At 43.9% G+C, this 21,349-nt stretch overlaps 1 protein-coding gene and 1 long non-coding RNA gene across 5 annotated transcripts in view; one reads left to right on the top strand and one right to left on the bottom strand.

The window, feature by feature from the left end:
- The window catches only part of ROBO3 (roundabout guidance receptor 3), a 371,292-nt gene that overhangs the window by 224,484 nt on the left and 125,459 nt on the right, over positions 1-21,349 (top strand). Inside the window, exon 1 of one of the 4 annotated variants that reach the window (XM_056544124.1) lies at positions 20,005-20,165. The exons of the other annotated variants lie outside the window; for them this stretch is intronic. Coding sequence (XP_056400099.1) covers positions 20,135-20,165 — 31 coding nt within the window. The 5' untranslated portion in view covers positions 20,005-20,134. Of the gene's footprint in view, positions 1-20,004; positions 20,166-21,349 lie in introns of those variants that run through there. 4 annotated transcript variants of the gene reach the window in all.
- LOC130294406 (uncharacterized) lies at positions 99-20,051 on the bottom strand. Its single transcript, XR_008848488.1, has 3 exons — positions 19,951-20,051; positions 8,678-8,829; positions 99-323 (listed from the first exon to the last, which is right to left on the bottom strand). It is a non-coding gene; the product is annotated as an uncharacterized LOC130294406 (long non-coding RNA).

Below are 21,349 nucleotides of genomic sequence, written 5' to 3'. Positions count from 1 at the left end.
TTTCTAGTCAAAGAATTGGCTCAACTTTCCCAACCTGGAAGTTATGTGACCCCCCCCCACCCCCCTTCCCAATTCTTTAGCCCTTGTCCTAGAGGCTAATAAATTTTGGGAACTTGAGCCGGAGTCAGGAGACACATTCCTTCTTTTATTCAATTGGATTCTGTTACATGAGAGAAGTTTATTTATCACCTTGAGTCCTTGTACGGAGGAAATGGAGAGGTACTCGCCAAGGAAACCGGCGCAAAACCTGGCAGATTAAAGGGGACGTCTAGGCGTTTGATGATCTTATCTGGTGTTTGTTTCCAGATACTTTGTATCCATCCCTAAAAGCCAAACAAAGGAAATTGAGGAATCAATGTATATCAGTGTTTCCCAACCGGAGTGCCTCCAACTGTTGTAGAACTACAACTCCCAGCAAGCTGGGAGTTGTAGTTTTGCAGCAGCTGGAGGCAACCTGGTTTTGAAAAATTGATCTAGTGTGATACTTCTGATTATATCCCCCTGAAGAAGGGTTGCAACCTCGAAACACGTCTGGTGTATAGAATAAAAGTTAAAGTTATTTGTACACTTCCACTCTTCCTGGCATTTCTTTTGGGATCCCTAGCACCACTTTAGCACTAGTCACTTTAGCACAGTTTCTGCTGAGCCAGTGTATCCAAGCCTGTCATTTGTGATACCATCCCGCTGACTGTATTATCTAAGCTTTTTTGCTGCTAAGACAGTGTATCTAATACAATTACTTATTGTCTGCTGAGCTTATGAGTCTAAGCCCATCATTTGTGATACAGAGCAGTGTATCTAAGCATGGGATGCATGATACTGTCTACTAAGCCAGTGTACCTAATCCCATAATGTGGCATACTGTCTACTGACTTGGGTATCCAAACCCATCCTTTGCAAAACCGCGCTGCTTAGCCATGTATCTAAGCTTAAAGGGAAACTGTCATCACTGCCAATGCCGCCTTTAAATGGGTTGTCACAGCTTATTAAAGGGGTACTCCGGTGGAAAACGTTTTTTTTTTAAATCAACTGGTGCCAGAAAGTTAAACGGATTTGTAAGTTACTTATGTTAAAAAATCTTAATCCTTCCATTACTTATTAGCTGCTGAATACTGCAGAGGAAATTCTTTTCTTTTTGAAACACAGTGCTCTCTGCTGACATCATGACCACAGTGCTCTCTGATGACATCATGACCACAGTGCTCTCTGCTGACATCTCTGTCCATTTTAGGAACTGTCCAGAGCAGCATATGGGTTTTTCTCCTACTCTGGACAGTTCTTAAAATGGACGGAGGTGTCAGCAGAGAGCACTGTGGTCATGATGTCAGCAGAGAGCACTGTGTTCCAAAAAGAAAATAATTTCCTCTGTAGTATTCAGAGCAGCTAATAAGTACTGGAAGGATTAAGATTTTTTTTAATAGAAGTAACTAACAAATCTATTTAACTTTCTGGCACCAGTTGATTTAAAAAATAAATAAAATTCCACCTAAGTACCCCTTTAAAGCATTGCTGTTTTTTTTCCCTACACAAACAGCGCCACTCTTATTTTCAGGTTGTGTGCGGTATTGCAGCTCAGTTCCATTCAGTCCACCTCTGGAACCTGTTGTGGGCACCATAGGACTTCTTAGCTGACTGACGACTTAAAGCAAACTTTATACGTAACGTAAAGTAAAGTAATAAACTAACCAGTGTAACCTGATATAAAAGAATTGCAGCACACGTAAGGCCGAACCGAATCGGGGATAGATTGAATGCCGGCTGTAGTGTGACTTTCCGCGTGGAAGGTGATGGCGGCTCCCCCCCTGGAGGGGACATATTTTGTTAGTAATTTTCCTGCTCCTATCATCGGTTGTCTATTTGCATCTCCGTAAACGTCTCCAGGAAAGGTTTATTAGACGTAACGGCCTGTAACTAGTGTCAGATGTGCTGCGCTCCGCAACCTCACCCCGGGACGCTCCGCAACAAAGGAGGCTGTCATACTCTAATCCATCCTCTAGTGCAGGTTTTCCCAACCAGTGTGCTTCCAGCTGTTGCAAAACTACAACTCTCAGCATGCCCGGACAGCCAAAGGCTGTCCGGGCATGCTGGGAGTTGTAGTTCTGCAACAGCTGGAGGCACACCGGTTGGGAAACTGACCATTTTTGGAGGTCCTCACCACTTGATGGCCAACGCAGTGCTACAAGAATCTGCCGACCAGAAAGCAAGCAGCAGAAGTTGCCATTTAATCAGTCTCGTCCATTGTTTTCCACCGGTTGCAGAACTACAACTCCCAGTATGCATGCGTCCGTGCATACCGCAACTTGTAGTTTTGCAGCAATGCAACGGGCTAAGTACATCTGTATAATGCCTTGTTGTACTGTTATGTGGTATAAGCGTGAAAAATAGCAAAAATTCCAGAGTACAGGTGCAGCACGGGAGAAGTCTCAGAAACCAGAACCGAGTGGTTGTAATGAATGCAGCAGCGAGGAGAATGTGAGACCATAGAGAAGACATGTGGAAGGGCGGAAAGAATAGAAGATGATTTGGTGTAATAGTTAGGCCATGTTCACATGGCTGAATTTTTAAAGAGACGGCACATTTCCGAGCGTTTTTGCCGCATTTGCCGACACCTGCTTTTTGCAGAATGTCTGCCCCATGTTTTCCGTGCAGACATTCCGCAGTGTGAACACGGCCTTAGCCTAAACATAGTGTCATTGGAGCTTTGATTTGCGCCTATGACAGCCTACAGGGGTGGGCCCATTCTCCGGGGGCGGTTCATAGGGGCATCAATTAATAAGGAACCATTCAAAAACATGACGTGATGATGGCCATTCACGACGTTTGCCGAGTCACCCTTGGGAGTTTGTCGGAAGCTGAAACCCATCAGGTATTTGAAACTTAAGTGTATCGGCACTAATGGACAAGGTCAATACCTGATACGGTTGAGTCTGGCTTTGGAACAATTCTTTGTGTTAGGCTGGGTTCACGCCACGTTTGGCAATACAGTTCCCGTATCGGGTTTTTGATAAAAAAAAACCTATTCCTCAAAACCTGACTAAACTGTATCAAAACGTGTGTACAAATTTTAATCTGTATACGGATTGAAAAATGATGTCCGGTTGCATCCGTTTTTTAAGAAAAAAAAAAGTATAAGTTTTCAACTTTTCACTCCATTATGAATAAAGTTTCACTTGTTTGATTGAAATTCCAAGAAAAAAAACTGTGCAAAGTCAAAAACTGTATGGTGAAAACCGGATGGAACCGTACGCACATACAGTTCTGTACGGTTCCCATTGACTCCCATGTTAAAATAAAACGTAAACGTTTTGATATGATTTTTCACCCAGACAAAAAACCGTGGTAGGCTGCGGTTTTGGGTACGGGAAAAAACCTGACAAAAACGTACAAGATGCAAAACGGTGACAACCGGATGCATCTTTTGGTATATACGGTTTTCAATGGAGAGTCAATGCATACGGTTTTTAATACGGTTCCGTACGGTTTTCAAATTGAAAATGTATATGGGAACTGTACTGCAAAAACGCGGTGTGAACCCAGCCTAAGAAAGTGTTCTTCAGCGTTGTCCATCGTCATCTAGTAATGTCCATAGAAGTCAATGAGGCCCATTTATGTATTGTCGCCATGTCTTGCTTTTGACCATACTGTAATTATTCCATGTGGTGGTTGGTGCAGTATATGGCGGTCATTCATCTTCAGTCTATGGGTGGCTGTCGTCTTGCTCTTGACTGTTTCAGTAATGATTCCATGGTGCAGTATATGGCGCTCATTGATCTCGTGTCTATGGGTGGCTGTCGTCTCGCTCTTGACCATTTTTGTGATGATTCCATGGGGAGGTGCAGTATATATCGGTCAGTGATTTTGTGTTTATGGGTGGCTGCCGTCTCGTTCTTGACCATTTCTGTAATAATTTCATGTAGCGCTGGTTGGCGCAGTATATGGCGGTCATTCATCTCCTGTCTATAGGTGGCTGTAGTCTCGATCTTGACCATTTCTGTAATGATTATTGGTGCTGGTTGGGGCAGTATATGGCAGTCATTCATCTTGTGTCTATGGGTGGCTGTAGTCTCGCCCTTTACCATTTTTGTGATGATTCCATGTGGTGCAGTATATCAGTCAAGGATTTTGTGGCTATGGGTGACTGTCGTTTTGGTCTTGACCATTTTTGTAATTATTCCATGTGGTGTTGCATTATATGGCGATCATTGATCTCATGTCTATGGGTGGCGGTATTCTTTCTCTTTACTATTTCTGTAATGATTCCATGTGGTGGTGCAGTATATGGCGATCATTGATCTCATGTTTATGGGTGGCTGTTGTATCGTTCTTGACCATTTCTGTAATGATGGTTTGCGGTGGTTGGTGCAGTTTATGGCGGCCATTCATCTTGTGTCTATGGGTGACTGTCGTCTCACTTTTGACCATTTCTGTAATGATGGTTGGCACTGGCTGGTGCAGTATATGGCGGTCATTCGTCTCCTGTCTATGGGTGACAGTCGTCTAACTTTTGACCATTTCTGTAATGATGGTTGGCACTGGTTGGTGCAGTATATGGCGGCTATTCATCTCCTGTCTATGGGTGACTGTCGTCTCACTTTTGACCATTTCTGTAATGATGGTTGGCACTGGCTGGTGCAGTATATGGCGGTCATTCGTCTCCTGTCTATGGATGACAGTCGTCTAACTTTTGACCATTTCTGTAATGATGGTTGGCACTGGTTGGTGCAGTATATGGCGGCTATTCATCTCCTGTCTATGGGTGACTGTCGTCTCACTTTTGACCATTTCTGTAATGATGGTTGGCACTGGTTGGTGCAGTATATGGCGGTCATTCATCTCCTGTCTTTGGGTGACTGTCGTCTCACTTTTGACCATTTCTGTAATGATGGTTGGCACTGGTTGGTGCAGTATATGGCGGTCATTCATCTCCTGTCTTTGGGTCGTTTCGCCCTTGGCAGAAATTCACAGATATTCCGTCGCATGTCGTTTGGTCATTTGCCACCCGCTCGCAGATTCTGGGAAGCGGCTTTTGCTTAAGAAGATTTTCTAATCTCCTTTTGCTTATTGCAGGGCTGAGGCTGCTCCTTTCTCCTGTAAGGATCGGATTCCTTCTCTTAATCTATTTTGCCCGGGCCCCAATTAGAGAGAAATCCTTATGTAATGACAGCGCCGCGGCCGCCAGGTCCCCGGGTTATTAGAATCACAAAGCCGGGAGATGACATTTACTTAACAGAGGGTAAAGGAAAAACTCAAGGTGACTATTAGAGGATTTCAAAAGGGTGGGGGTGGGGGGTACAAAAAGCATGGCCGCCATAAAAGAGCGGAGACCTGTAGAGCCTCCTTTAACATGCAAAGTGCAGAGTGAATAGTGTTGTTATTTGTCCCATGAATTGATGCTAATTCCTTTTACCCAGAATGCATTTCCTGGGGCTCGGGGAATGTGATAATATGGGGCTAGCACAGTAGTTGTGACATCTGATGATTAGGATCTTCTCCTCCTCTTTTTGAGCAGTGCAGGTGTTCACCCACAGGTGAGTCCACCTCACCCCCCGCAACGTGTGCCATCTCTACTATAGGGGCGTCTATAAAAAACATTCCCAAAAAGTAAAATGTTTCTGTTGCCATTAATGAGCAGTAGTGTAGGTGGGCACACATAGATCTGCCCTGTAAACCACCCCCTTAAAAAAGGGTTTCCTAACTGCTGCTGCAAAACTACAACTCCCAGCTGGGAGATGTAGTTTTGCAACAGCTGGAGGCACGCTGGTTGGGGAACTCTGCCCTAAAAGCACAGGCACAATTACGAGGGAGGCAGTTATTGGGCCCAACAACTAAGGGGCCTCTCTCCATGTAGAGACAAGGGGCAGTCTGGATAACCCTGCTGTGAGCATTATCCATTGCATCTGTGCTGTGATATAGTTTGTTTATTGTACCTGCACGTGGCATTATGTTTTTATTCTTATACTGTGACATCACTGTGTGTATTATCCCTGTACTGTGACATCACTGTGTGTATTATCCCTGTACTGTGACATCACTGTGTGTATTATCCCTGTACTGTGACATCACTGTGTATTATCCCTGTACTGTGACATAACTGTGTGTATTATCCCTGTACTGTGACATCACTGTGTATTATCCCTGTACTGTGACATCACTGTGTGTATTATCCCTGTACTGTGACATCACTGTGTGTATTATCCCTGTACTGTGACATCACTGTATATTATCCCTGTACTGTGACATCACTGTGTATTATCCCTGTACTGTGACATCACTGTGTGTATTATCCCTGTACTGTGACATCACTGTATATTATCCCTGTACTGTGACATCACTGTGTGTATTATCCCTGTACTGTGACATCACTGTGTATTATCCCTGTACTGTGACATCACTGTGTATTATCCCTGTACTGTGACATCACTGTGTATATTATCCCTGTACTGTGACATCACTGTGTGTATTATCCCTGTACTGTGACATCACTGAGTATATTAGTCCTGTACTGTGACATCACTGTGTGTATTATCCCTGTACTGTGACATCACTGTGTATTATCCCTATACTGTGACATCACTGTGTATTATCCCTGTACTGTGACATCACTGTGTATTATCCCTGTACTGTGACATCACTGTGTATATTATCCCTGTACTGTGACATCACTGTGTGTATTATCCCTGTACTGTGACATCACTGAGTATATTAGTCCTGTACTGTGACATCACTGTGTGTATTATCCCTGTACTGTGACATCACTGTGTATTATCCCTGTACTGTGACATAACTGTGTGTATTATCCCTGTACTGTGACATCACTGTGTATTATCCCTGTACTGTGACATCACTGTGTGTATTATCCCTGTACTGTGACATCACTGTGTGTATTATCCCTGTACTGTGACATCACTGTATATTATCCCTGTACTGTGACATCACTGTGTATTATCCCTGTACTGTGACATCACTGTGTGTATTATCCCTGTACTGTGACATCACTGTATATTATCCCTGTACTGTGACATCACTGTGTGTATTATCCCTGTACTGTGACATCACTGTGTATTATCCCTGTACTGTGACATCACTGTGTATTATCCCTGTACTGTGACATCACTGTGTATATTATCCCTGTACTGTGACATCACTGTGTGTATTATCCCTGTACTGTGACATCACTGAGTATATTAGTCCTGTACTGTGACATCACTGTGTGTATTATCCCTGTACTGTGACATCACTGTGTATTATCCCTATACTGTGACATCACTGTGTATTATCCCTGTACTGTGACATCACTGTGTATTATCCCTGTACTGTGACATCACTGTGTGTATTATCCCTGTACTGTGACATCACTGTGTGTATTATCCCTGTACTGTGACATCACTGTGTGTATTAACCCTGTACTGTGACATCACTGTGTGTATTATCCCTGTACTGTGACATTACTGTGTGTATTATCCCTGTACTGTGACATCACTGTGTGTATTATCCCTGTACTGTGACATCACTGTGTATATTATCCCTGTACTGTGACATCACTGTGTGTATTATCCCTGTACTGTGACATCACTGTGTGTATTATCTCTGTACTGTGACATCACTGCGTGTCTTATCCCTGTACTGTGACATCACTGCGTGTATTATCCCTGTACTGTGACATAACTGTGTATTATCCCTGTACTGTGACATCACTGAGTGTATTATCCCTTTACTGTGACATCACTGTGTGTATTATCCCTGTACTGTGACATCACTGTGTGTATTATCCCTCTACTGTGACATCACTGTGTGTATTATCCCTGTACTGTGACATCACTGCCTGTATTATCCCTGTACTGTGACATCACTGAGTGTATTATCCCTGTACTGTGACATCACTGTGTATTATCCCTGTACTGTGACATCACTGAGTGTATTATCCCTGTACTGTGACATCACTGTGTATTATCCCTGTACTGTGACATCACTGCCTGTATTATCCCTGTACTGTGACATCACTGTGTGTATTATCCCTGTACTGTGACATCACTGCCTGTATTATCCCTGTACTGTGACATCACTGCGTGTATTATCCCTGTACTGTGACATCACTGTGTATTATCCCTGTACTGTGACATCACTGTGTATTATCCCTGTACTGTGACATCACTGTGTATTATCCCTGTACTGTGACATCACTGTGTATTATCCCTGTACTGTGACATCACTGTGTATTATCCCTGTACTGTGACATCACTGTGTGTATTATCCCTGTACTGTGACATCACTGTGTGTATTATCTCTGTACTGTGACATCACTGTGTGTATTATCCCTGTTCTGTGACATCACTGTGTATATTATCCCTGTACTGTGACATCACTGTGTATATTATCCCTGTACTGTGACATCACTGTGTATATTATCCCTGTATTGTGACATCACTGTGTATTATCCCTGTACTGTGACATCACTGTGTGTATTATCCCACCATTCAGGGTTTGTGGGGAGTCACGTGACAAGTCATCCAGTTTACTTTTATAGCGGCTTTATTTCATATACGGTTATAGGCGCCGGCAGTGGCGGAGTTAAGCGCTTGTAACTTCTCATCCCTAATTATCTCTGATTACTGAAGCGCATGTCACTTTGTGGCGGCGTGAAGTTTAATCACAGGAAAAACAAACACTTTTTTCCCACCTGTCAGTTCCCAGATTACGGTGTAATTACCGCCAGATAAATGAATGGCGGAACGTGCGCCACGCAGGTAAACCTCCGGCCCGGAGTCAACTCTTCTGCCGAAGTGTTAGAAGTTCTGTTTTTCGACTCATACGTAAAAGTAGTCATTAAATCTGCAGGAAACATGTCATAGAGTAGAAGGTGAATACTATCTCCCAATTGGTCTTACAGTACGAGATGATCTGTTACTATATACTTTATGGATTCTGATATTTAGGTGGATTGTAAGGCTGGGGTCACACCACGTTTTTCAAGTACGGTTCCCGTTTACGTTTTCATTATAGAAAACGTATGGAACCATATTTAAAACCGTATACATAGACAAACAATTGAAAACCGTATGCATCCGGTTGCGTATGGTTTGCTTGCAATACGTTTTTTTCCCGTACTCAAAACCGTGGTTGACCACAGTTTTGTCTCCAGGTTAAAAACCATATTACAACCGTATACGTTTTTTTTTTTTTAACATGGATGTCAACGGGAAGCGCACATGTATACGGTTCCATACTGGAAACCGTATACAGTTTTTACTTTGCACATGCACATTTGCATCCTAAAGTTAAAATTAAAAAAAATTTTTTTTATTTTAAATAAAATTTTTAAAAATTTATGTTTTTAAAAAGGGATAAAAACGGACTGAACTGTATGCACTTTTAAAAACGCATACGGTTTACTTTTTCCCATACTGTTCCATACGTTTTTTTTCCCATGCGGTTTTCTTTAGAAAAACTGATTGAAAACAGTATGGCAAAAACGTGGTGTGAACCCAGCCTAAGAGAACGAAGTCCTGGCCGAGGCATCTAGAAGAGTTTATGAAGAGTTGGTGAGAGTTCCCTCTATTCTGGGGGGGGGGGGCACATACTTTCATCTGCTGTGTAAACAGCGACGCACGTGTTTGGGTTGAAGGTTATTGTTTCCGGATACTAATAATAGTGAATGTGATACTGCGACATCGGCTTGTGTTCTCCGCTGGGTCTGTGATGACATATGCGAATATGGACTTATAGTCCTATGTTATGTGTGGAGGACAACAGGGGGGATTTATCAATGAGTTTATCAATTTATCACCAGACAACTAGCATAGAAAGCTGCAAAATTTGGCGTAATGTTGTCGCTAGTCTTCTGGTTTCAAGCATCAATTCTTTTCCCGTGATGTGTTTTTTGCCTAACAATAGTTAAACCATTGTTTCCCAACCAGGGGGGCCTCCATCTGTTACAAAACTACAACTCCCAGCATGCTGGAGGACCACTCAGTTCGGAGACCAACGCTCTATGGGGGGGAGATTTATCAAAACTTGTGTAGAGGAAAAGTGGTGCAGTTGCCCATAGCAACCAATAAGATTTAAAAAAATGAAAGTGAAAGAAGAAATCTGATCCATTGCTATGGGTAACTGCACTACTTTTCCTCATTGCGGGTTTTGATAAATTTCCCCCTATAGGTTCTCGCCTTCATGGCTGGAGCGTAGTTATGCTGGGAGTTGTAGTTTTGCAACAGCTGGAGGACCACACAGTTCGGAGACCAACGCTCTATAGGTGGAGAGTTATCAAAACTTGTGTAGAGGAAAAGTGGTGCAGTTGCCCATAGCAACCAATTAGATTGTCTCTCATTTTTTAAAAATGAAAGTGAAAGAAGACATCTGATCCATTGCTATGGGTAACTGCACTACTTTTCCTCATTGCGGGTTTTGATAAATCTCCCCCTATAGGTTCTCGCCTTCATGGCTGGAGCGTAGTTATGTTCTTGTCTTCATGCTGGGAGTTGTAGTTTTGCAACAGCTGGAGGACCACACAGTTCGGAGACCAACGCTCTATGGGGGGGAGATTTATCAAAACTTGTGTAGAGGAAAAGTGGTTCAGTTACCATAGCAACCAATTAGATTGTTTCTTTCATTTTTAGAAATGAAAGTGAAAGAAGAAACCTGATCCATTGCTATGGGCAACTGCACTACTATTTCTCATCACAGGTTTTGATAACTCCCCCCTTTATAGGTTCTTGCCTTCATGGCTGGAGCATAGTTATGTTCTTGCCTTCATGCTGGGAGTTGTAGTTTTGCAACAGCTGGAGTCACCCTGGTTGGGAAACACTGAGCTAAAATAATAACCAGTATAGGTGGTCATCCTACATGAATTGTTCCCTATTTCAGCCTATGGGACTGGTGCAGCTGATCCAGCTCATTGCCATCCATGACCGCTCTGGATTGCCGGACGTATGTAAACAAGGCCTTACCAAAGACTCCTCTACACGGTGCCAGTGTGGCGCCACAAATTTTAGATGAATTTAAATGAAATTGGCGATTGGTGATACATTATGTACATAAGTATTAAACTGGTGACACTGCTACAATATGGAGGCTGTGACATGATTGGAGCTCGTGGGAAGGCCGCGCCAATGTCCTCCCTGAAAAGATGTTTGCGTTGCAATTTTCCAGCCACAAAGCCAAATAAATTCCTGATAAATCTCTATAACTTGGCCTGCCGCCCCCTTCACACGGGCTCCCATGATACGGGGCCTGACACCGGCCCCTGCCACACTAAATCAATGTGTCAGCTTTTAGCGGAGCCAATGTTTTATTGAAAATTATTTTTTTCTGAGGTCAGGCCTCGCCTGACAGTGGAGAAGGAGACGCAGATCCATAAGACCATAAATCATCCCGGGCCGCCATATCGTCCTCTGTCACCTCCTGGGAACCCACAGCATAATTCTTCACCAACCCAAGTGGAACCGACCGCAGACAATGAGGTCCCAGAATCAGGCGCGATGACACGGTTACAGGCGGAACCTTCAGAATTTTTTGTTGGTTTTGTCTTTTTTTTTTTTTAATCTTTTTGCTTGTGTTTTCTACAAAAGGGGAAAAAAACTTTTTCCACCCTAATCTTTGAGCACATTTGCAAATGAATTCCCAGGCATGGTCATTGAGGGAGAGGTGCGAAAGGCCCATTCGGCATTAGGAGAAAATGGCAGAGAATAGGGGGCGTCATTGTCAGGACCCGGGTCCTTTTCTTCTCAGACGGTGGGATCAAGACAGATTAGCTGTTTTTTAGGTGTTTTCTTTAAGACCAGATCTATAGCAACTGTTGGAGGCAGGATCAGAATGTGAAAGGCCCCTCCAGGCCCGGGACAATGGGGGAGAGCCAAGCATTGGGAAATTTACACGGCAGAGGAACAATGAGGGTCAGATTGTCAGTAAATCCCTGGTATGCCAAAACTGGACTCTATATGACTCATTGGGGGACCTTTAAATGGTCCACCTCGGGTTCTGCTGAAAAGCGCGGTGACCTCCCACTTGGCTTTATGACCGTTTTGCGCAGTCAGGCGGGAATAGTTGCTGTTTTATTGCTATATCTGGAATTCGGGTTATTGCGTCCCCTCTGTTACTTCCCGGATAAGGGACAGTCCGATATGCCAACTATGTACATGGCATGCCACCATAAGTCTGATGGGGCATGGCCTGTCGAAAGGGGTGTCTGTGTATGTGTGTGTGTATATATGTATATATATATATATATATATATATATATATATGGAGATATTGCCAGATCCGCCGCCATCTTGGTTGCCAGTTTTGCAGTACACTATGAGAAACTAACATCCAGCATAGTGAGTTTGCTCCCAGTTGATACAGGAGCTGACACCCAACATAGCGGTGGATCTTTTAAGAGTAGGCTTCTGCCATATGCGGTGCCCAATGCCAGTTTAGCTGGCAAAATCACATGACCATTGGGCAGTGCATATGGGCCTTGGTTTGCACTACTCCGAGTAGTTTGTAAAATTTTATTGGCATTTGGAAAGGTTTGTTCATCCCTGTCAAGCAGTATACTCCAGACTGTGGCCCTCCAGAGGTTGCAAAGCTACAACTCCCAGAATGCCCGGACAGCCAATGGCTGTCCGGGCATTCTGGGAGTTGTAGTTTTGCAACAGCTGGAGGCACCCTGGTTGGGAAACTCTGCCCCAATCTGTGGCTCTTGTTGTGAAAGTACAATTCCCAGCTAGTCCAGACAACCTGTAGCTCCCCAGCAGTTGCAAAACTACAACTCCCAGCATGCCAGTACTGTCACCGACTCTCTGGGCATGCTGGGAGTTATAGTTTTGCAAATGATGGGAGAGACACAGGTTGGAGAGTAGGATGCACTGGTGACACGCGCCAAAAGCTGTCATGGTCGGCTGGGGGTTGTAGTTTTGCATCAGCTTGAGAGCCATGGGTTTGAGAGTAGGATGCACTGGTGAGATTCACCAAACGCTGTCAGAGCATGCTGGGGGTTGTAGTTTTACAAGAGATGGATAATAGGATGCACTGGTGAAATGCACAGAAACAGTCGGGGCATAATGGGAGTTGTAGTTTTACAAGAGATGGATAATAGGATGCACTGGTGAAATGCACAGAAACAGTCAGGGCATAATGGGAGTTGTAGTTTTACAAGAGATGGATAATAGGATGCACTGGTGAAATGCACAGAAACAGGCAGGGCATAATGGGAGTTGTAGTTTTGGAAGAGCTGGACAGCCATAGGTTGGAGAATGGGATGCACTGGTGGGATGCACAAAAGGCTGTTGGGCCATAATGGGAGTAGTAGTTTTGCAATAGCTGGAGAATAGCATGCACTGGTTTGATGCACAGAAGGCTGTCTGGGCATGCTGGGAATTGTGGTTTTTGCAAGAGCTGCACAGTTGGAAAATAGGATGCACTGGTGAAACGCACTGGAGGCTATAAGGGTATGATGGTTGTGGTAGTGCAACAACTAGAAAGTCACAGAATGGCGAGCAATGTCTTAAAAGGAGAGAGGTGACCAATAAGTGTCAACAGGTTCTCTGGTCTTCATTCCATCTCACTATGGGGGAGATTTATCAAAACCTGTGCAGAGGAAGAGTGGTGCAGTTGCCCATAGCAACCAATCAGATCGCTTCTTTCATTTTCCACAGGCCTCTAAAGAGGCCTGTGGAAAATGAAAGAAGCAATCTGATTGGTTGCTATGGGCAACTGCACCACTCTTCCTCTGCACAGGTTTTGATAAATCTCCCCCTATGTTATTAACTATTTTATGACTATATTGAGGGGCGACTCCCACTATGGCCGCCATTTTTGTCTCCCAGCCTTCCTTTATTACATATTGTATCTATCAGACAATATCACTGGAAACATTTTATGTGAGAGATGATATGGCGGTGGTAATAGGATTCGTTACTTAAAGATAATATAAGTCAACCAGAGACATTATATTTCACAGGGCTTTATATTAGGTGCACGATCTCTTGAAGCTAAATAGTGAAAAACAAAATTCCACTTCAAAATGAATCCCCCCCCCCCTCTGCCCCCGCCTTGTGAGTGACAGCGAGGGCCGCTCTCATTACACATAGGTGCGGCGTTCTCCTCCGATTGGTCTATGGATTTATTATCATCTTGGTCCATTGATTTGCTGCGCTGGTAGATGTTGTAATAAGATGCAAGATCGGGGGTCCCCAGGGAAGGGTTTGGAATATTTTAGCTAGTCCTAGTACACCGCCCCCTGATAACCTGTAGACAGGACCCTCGATAGTGCAGTACTATGCCATTCTGTATTGCAGTTACTTCATTATTATTAGCAGGGTTGCTGGCCCTTTAAGCCTTTGTCATTTTTTCATTTTTATATATTCTGCAGAGTCGTCATTGCCTTTAGCACGCCGGTCAGTAATCGCGAACGCTTTTTTTTTTCTTCCAATGTATAATCCTCAAATACGTTCGGATAAAGTCATCCGGAGGCTCCCGCGGCCGATGAGCTTACGCTTTGTGTAATAATGACTGTGGGCTTGTTGCTTCCTGGCAGGAAAAGCTTTGAAAATATTCTTTTTTATTAACAAGATTATTCCCAAATTTTAGGTGATTAACTGAGGTGATTGTGGATGGAGCGGGATTATCCCGACCCCGCCGCAGGCTCATGTTTTATTTATATATTTATTTCCTCTGTACACGGTGAGGCACACCGGCGGATTAGTGAAGGACTCAATTAGGCATGATGCTTTTTGCTGCTGCTTAGTCAGGCAGGTATCCCGCACAATCCGCTTTTGTCTAATTGGCCTCCATCATTTGCATCTTTGTGTGAATTCCACCCTGGGGTCTAAATTCGACAATTTCCCTCCTGCCATGCAAATAGGTCTTCTCCTCCAGCACAGCTCAATCTCCCCGAACAACAGAGGCGGCCTGGTCCTCATTATCTAACAGGTTCCTGCACCCCCCTCCCCTATAAGAAAGGCAATGAAAGAATGTAAGGTATCCAGGGACAGGGAAGCCCTGGTTAGAAGTGATCTGCAGGCGAGTGCAATACTACCCCAGACAAAGAGGCAGACACAACATGTCAGATACAGAATGGATCCAAAATTACAAGTAAATTATTAATGTACCATGTCCTAAAGATATAAGACTACTGGAAACTGGACAAAAATGTATCTACTATAATACTGCCCCCTGTGTACAAGAATATAACTACTATAATACTGCCCCCTATATACAAGAATATAACTACTATAATACTGTTACTATATACAAGAATATAACTACTATAATACTGCTCCTATATACAAGAATATAACTACTATAATACTGCTCCTATATACAAGAATATTACTACTATAATACTGCTCCTATATACAAGAATATAACTACTATAATACTGTTACTATGTACAAGAATATAACTACTATAATACTGCCTCCTATATACAAGAATATAACTACTATAATACTGCCCCCTATATACAAGAATATAACTACTATAATACTGCTTCTATATAAAAGAATATAACTACTATAATACTGCTCCTATATACAAGAATATAACTACTATAATACTGCTCCTATATACAAGAATATAACTACTATAATACTGCCCCTATATACAAGAATATGACTACTATAATACTGCTCCTATATACGGTACATGAATATAACTACTATAATACTGCTCCTATATACAGGAATATAACTACTATAATACTGCCCCTATATACAAGAATATAACTACTATAATACTGCCTCCTATATACAAGAATATAACTACTATAATACTGCCTCTATATACAAGAATATAACTACTATAATACTGCCCCCTATATATAAGAATATAACTACTATAATACTGCTCCTATATACAAGAATATAACTACTATAATACTGCTCCTATATACAAGAATATAACTGCTATAATACTGCCCCTATATACAAGAATATAACTACTATAATACTGCTCCTATGTACAAGAAAATAATTACTACAAGATTCTCTAGTCTAGTGAAATCAAGATTGAACTTTTTGGCCTCCGTGTCATGTCTGGAGGAAACCAGGCACTGCCCATCACCTGCCCAATACGATTCCTACAGTGATCATGGAGGGGGCAGCATCATGTCTGGTGGGACAGGGAGACTGGTCATGGTTGAGGGAAAGCTGAATGGAGCAAAGCACGGAGATATTCTTAATGTAAACCTGATCCAGAGCTCTCTGGACCTCAGACTGAGCAGAAGGTTCACTTTACAAAATGACCCTAAGCACATGGCCGAGACAACACAGGAGCGGCTAGGGGACCACTCTGTGAATGTCCTTGAGTGACCCAGCCAGAGCCCGAACCCAATAGAAGATCTCTGGAGAGACCTGAAAATGGCTTTACCGACTGTCCCATCAACCTGACAGAGCTGAGAGGATCAGCAGAGAAGATCTTCAGATCCAGGCATGTGACCCTTGTGGCTTTAAAAAAAACTCAAGGCATCTAAAAACTTTTGTAATGCATAGAATACGTCTTGTACTCATTTTAGGATATATTCTTGCAGCCATCAGTATAATTCCGTAATCCTCACGTAAAGCGGTTCTATCTCTTTCCTGCCGCTGCTCTCGGGTCTCCCGCCGCTCGTCTTATATTCCCCCCCCCCCCCAGATATTACAGAGTAAATGCAGCTGAAGTGTCTGTACGGTCACTGCTGTGGTGATAGAATTGCTTTGTATCAGACGCGTGGGGATTGTTAATGCAACGATTTCAGTGTAAATTTTCTGCCTTTTAGAAGAGCCATAATGTATTCTGCTCAGCCTCCTCCAGAAAACCAAGCGGCACAATGTAATTGAAATGGCAGATTGCCCCCCCGCTTGAATTGACTTAGTAAGTGTCTGCGGCTCGGTGCCTCGGTAACCACGTCCACCTCATTACACTGACCGCCGGCATTGGGGACATTAAGGCAACAAATGGTGGCACTGGGAAGCTGCGCCAAGATAGAGGATTAATTACTGGAACGGGGGATCCTCTAAATTACTAACATGGTCACCCCCCCCCCCCCCACACACTCCAGTCCCCCATATGTCTGTACATAGTAGATATCCCATAGTAGACGTGTCGCTAACATACACGCCATACAAGTGTAGGGATCACTGGTCCCAACGTTAGCAGATCGCAACTCTTTCGGTTTTTCGATAGGGGAGAGTAATATGTCGTATCGTGATGCATAGACGGAACTACTGTGTAGGGGGGGGGGGGGGGGATCAGTGATCCAGACTGTAGTTTGCGTTATGTTGTACGTAGAAACGTGGTCAATATTATTCAGGGTTTCCCCATTTGACAGACGTGCCCATATAGCACGGTTGTATTTATTAATGAAATTAAGAGTGTGTATGTGTATATATATATATGTGTGTGTGTGTATGTATGTGTATATATATATTGTGAGAAGGTGAAAAGCATGGTGGTTGATGGGCGATATGTGTCACCAAGGCTCCTGGCCTCGGTGAAGTAAGAGCCGGTATTTATCCAGTGTCTGTGCTGCGATTCAGACTGACACTGTGGCCGTTGTATGGCTGGGAGGCCAATCCGGGACGGCTCTTACTGGGAATGGTCAAGTGTAGGTGTGGGGATCATTCCCCACAATCCAGGCCACTTTTTGTTGGCCTTAAAGGCAGCCTGCTCCACCAGCTGAGGGGGGTTTGCTAGTTGCAGCTCACACTGCCAGAGAGCTGAGAGTGGAGTCCTTCCCTGAGAGTTTGGAAGCTGGTCAGCAGCCTGCCTGGAGGCCTGGAAAAGACTTGCTTGATGCCGCATGGCATGGACTCAGGTGTGAACAAACACCTAAGGAATACAGGTGGACCTTTGTTACGTTTTTCTTTGAACCGCATCTAAGACTGTTTTTGCTGTTTGCCAAGTGTGAATAAAACACTGAACTTTGATTTGAAAAGTACTGTTTCCTTGCCTCTATACTGCAACCGCACCTATCTGCAAGAGAGAGTCATTACTATATATATGTTACTGAATTACTCAGAATTACTGAGACGGTAGTGCACAAAAGTTAGCTGACCGTTCTCCCAATATCCCACCTGCACGTGCACACTCAACTCACCTTCCCGAAATCCAACATGTTCAATCCTTCTCTCTGCTCCGTGTCAGATGACTGGTGACTACAGCCGTCACGCCTCCTCCCATAAACATGAATGGAGAGGGCATGGCGTGATGTTTCAAACGCGGAAGCTCCAAGCTTCCGTGTTCCCGACGCCGCCACCGCCGGTCCCCAGCAGCTGGACTCCCCCATGATCAGACATCCCCCGTGATCAGACACCTTTAAGGGGCACTCCTGACGAGAACATTTTTTTTTTTTTCAAATCAACTGGTGCCAGAAAGTTATGCAGATTTGTCATTTACTTCTATTTAAAAATGGTAATCCTTCCAGTATTTATCAGCTGCTGTATGCTCCAGAGGAAGTTGTGTAGTTCTTTCCAGTCTGAGCACAGTGCTCTCTGCTGCCACCTCTGGCCGTGTCAGGAACTGTGGTTTGCTACAAGGATTTGCTTCTGCTCTGAACAGTCCCTGACAGCACTGTGGTCAGGCTGGAAAGTACACAACTTCCTCTGTAGTATACAGCAACTGTAAAGTACTGGAAGGATTATGTTTTTTATATAGAAGTAATTTACAAATCTGTATAACTTTCTGTCACCCGTTGATTCGAAAACTTTTTTTTTTTAAATAAACATTGCATTTTTGGCTGCTATGGCCAACTCATGTCTGATGTATACGAGGGCCTTTAGACCAGTATTTCCTAACCAAAGTGTCTCCAGCTGTTGCAAAACTACAGCTCCCAGCATGCCCGGACAGCCGTTGGCTGTCCGGGCATGCTGGGAGTTGTAGTTTTGCAACAGCAGTAGGCACCCTGTTTGGGAAACACTGCTTCAGACATGATATTATGGTGAAACCCTTCAAAATCAACAGAAAAACCATGCATCAACTTCAATGGTGAAAGTCACAATTCCGCAATAAATTCACGTATTTGCTGCGGATACGCTTTTAACGCACCGCAAAATCCGCAACAGCAGATTTCACGTTGACTACGTTTTTCACGCCAAATATGCAGCGGCAAATTCACCCTAAATTCTGCACAATTTATTATGGAGAGGTCAGGCGTTTCCATCGCCACCGTTGAGTTATAACAGCTCGGATTGCGCCCGGAGTGACAGGCGAGGATACGTGCGAGCGCAGCCTGGTGATATCCGTCTTTTGTGACTTTGAAGTGTAGACGCCGTGACAGCCCGGAACCAATCCGTGGTGTTTTTCCTATTACAGTGTGCGGTGTTATTTTTCACTCGCCACTCTGTCACACGTATTACACGGAGCCCGAGCACGGATCATTCTGCGCTGACCTAATGATAGAACGATCGGCGAGTGACATTAATTACCGCATGAAGCGCGTCGGGGTGAGTGGCGAGAATGTGTTCCCCTTAATTGCATTTCACGTCTCGTTTATGTGTTTTCATTGCTGTGTGCGCGCGAGGAGCAGGGAAATGGGCTCCGCGTGACTACGCGCGTTTCGCTCTTCTGGTCTCTGCGCAGGATTCATCCATTTCCGGAGATAGTTCCTCTACGGCTTCTATGTAGTCAACCAGGAATGAGCAATTTTTATTACTTTATTCCCCACGGATTATTGCAGTGTTTCCCAGCCAGGGTGCCTCCAGCTGTGTGGGACGCTGCATGTTTGTGGTAGATAACACAGGACTAGACAAATCCCGGACGCCAGGTCGACTAAGAATTTCTTGGTGGCGCCCAGTTTTTTTCAGCCCTTGCCAATAGGAGTTGTTCATCAAAACCTATCCAGAGGAAAAGTTGCTGAGTTGCCCATAGCAACCAATCAGATCGCTTCTTTCATTTTTGAAAAGGCCTCTGAAAAGGAAAGAAGTGATCTGATTGGTTGCTATGGGCAACTCAGCAATTTTTTTGATAAATCTCCCCCAAAACTGTTTTACTTACCTCCACCTCTGTTCCTGCGCTGATCCCTCATCCTGCCTGCGGTCGGTGCTCACATGTTACATGAGCAGGGGATGTCAGATGACCGCCGCAGCCAATCGAGGCCTTGGCTGTGACGCTGATTGGCTGAGGCTGTCATGTGACACCGGAGCGCCGATAAAAGATATCTACTGCTGAACACTGGAGAATGTGGGATGGGCGTGGGAAGGGGTGCCATGGTAAGTAAAACTGTTTTTTGTTATTTTTTTTAACTTTGAGAGGACACTTATAACTGTAACACATGGGGAGACGAGGGGACAGTTATGACTGTGACACATAGGGGGAGATGACAAGGCAGTAATGTGACATACAGGGAGAGATGAGGGTTCAGTAATGACTGACACAGGGAGAGATGAGGGGACACTAATGACTGTGACACAGGGAGAGATGAGGGGACACTAATGAACGTGACACACAGAGATGAGGGGACACTTATGGCAGTGACACAAGGAGGGATGAGGGGACACTAATAAATGTGACACATGGAAAGATGAGGGGACACTTATGACTGTGACACAGGGAGAGATGAGGGGACACTAATGAATGTGACACATGGAGAGATGAGGGGACACTAATGAATGTGACACATGGAGAGATGAGGGGACACTAATGACAGTGACACAGGGAGAGATGAGGGGACACTAATGACAGTGACACAGGGAGAGATGAGGGGACACCAATGACTGATCACATGACATCCCTTTATGTGACATGTGGCATCCTGGCTTCTTTTTTGCTGGCTCATAGATTCATAAGACATTAGTAAAGCCCTGAGATACCATGTTCTCTATCCTCCCTTCTTATCATTATGTTATAGAACGTTCTACAACAGTCTAAGGTTATGTTCACACGCCAGAATTTCTGCATGAATTTACAGCCAATACACTTCAATTGGATTCTGCTGTCCCATTCACACAGCAGAATTTCTGCAGCAGGAATTCCATTGAAGTGACTAGGAAATTAAGTTACGTGGAATTTACTGTAGAATTTTCATGCAGAAATTCTGCAGTGTGAACATAGCCTATTAATAGACTTTATCAATATCCGTATCAATTCCTCAGTTTTAAAGGGTGGATTTTTATTTTTTTTTTTCAAATCAGCTGGTTCCAGAAAGTTATACAGATTTGTGAATAACTTCTATTAAAAAAAATCTTAATCCTTCCAGTACTTATCAGCTGCTGTTTGCTCCAGAGGAAGTTGTGTAGTTCTTTTCAGTCTGACCACAGTGCTCTCTGCTGACACCTCTGTCAATGTCAGGAACTGTCATGGAGCAGGAGAAAATCCCTATTGCAAACCTCTCCTGCTCTGGACAGTTCCTGACATGGACAGAGGTGGCAGCAGAGAGCACTGTGGACAGACTGGA

Source organism: Hyla sarda, chromosome 10 (assembly GCF_029499605.1).
Source record: "Hyla sarda isolate aHylSar1 chromosome 10, aHylSar1.hap1, whole genome shotgun sequence".
NCBI lineage: Eukaryota > Metazoa > Chordata > Amphibia > Anura > Hylidae > Hyla > Hyla sarda.
Note: the sequence above shows the minus strand (reverse complement) of the source record. Positions and strands in the feature narration are given on the sequence as shown.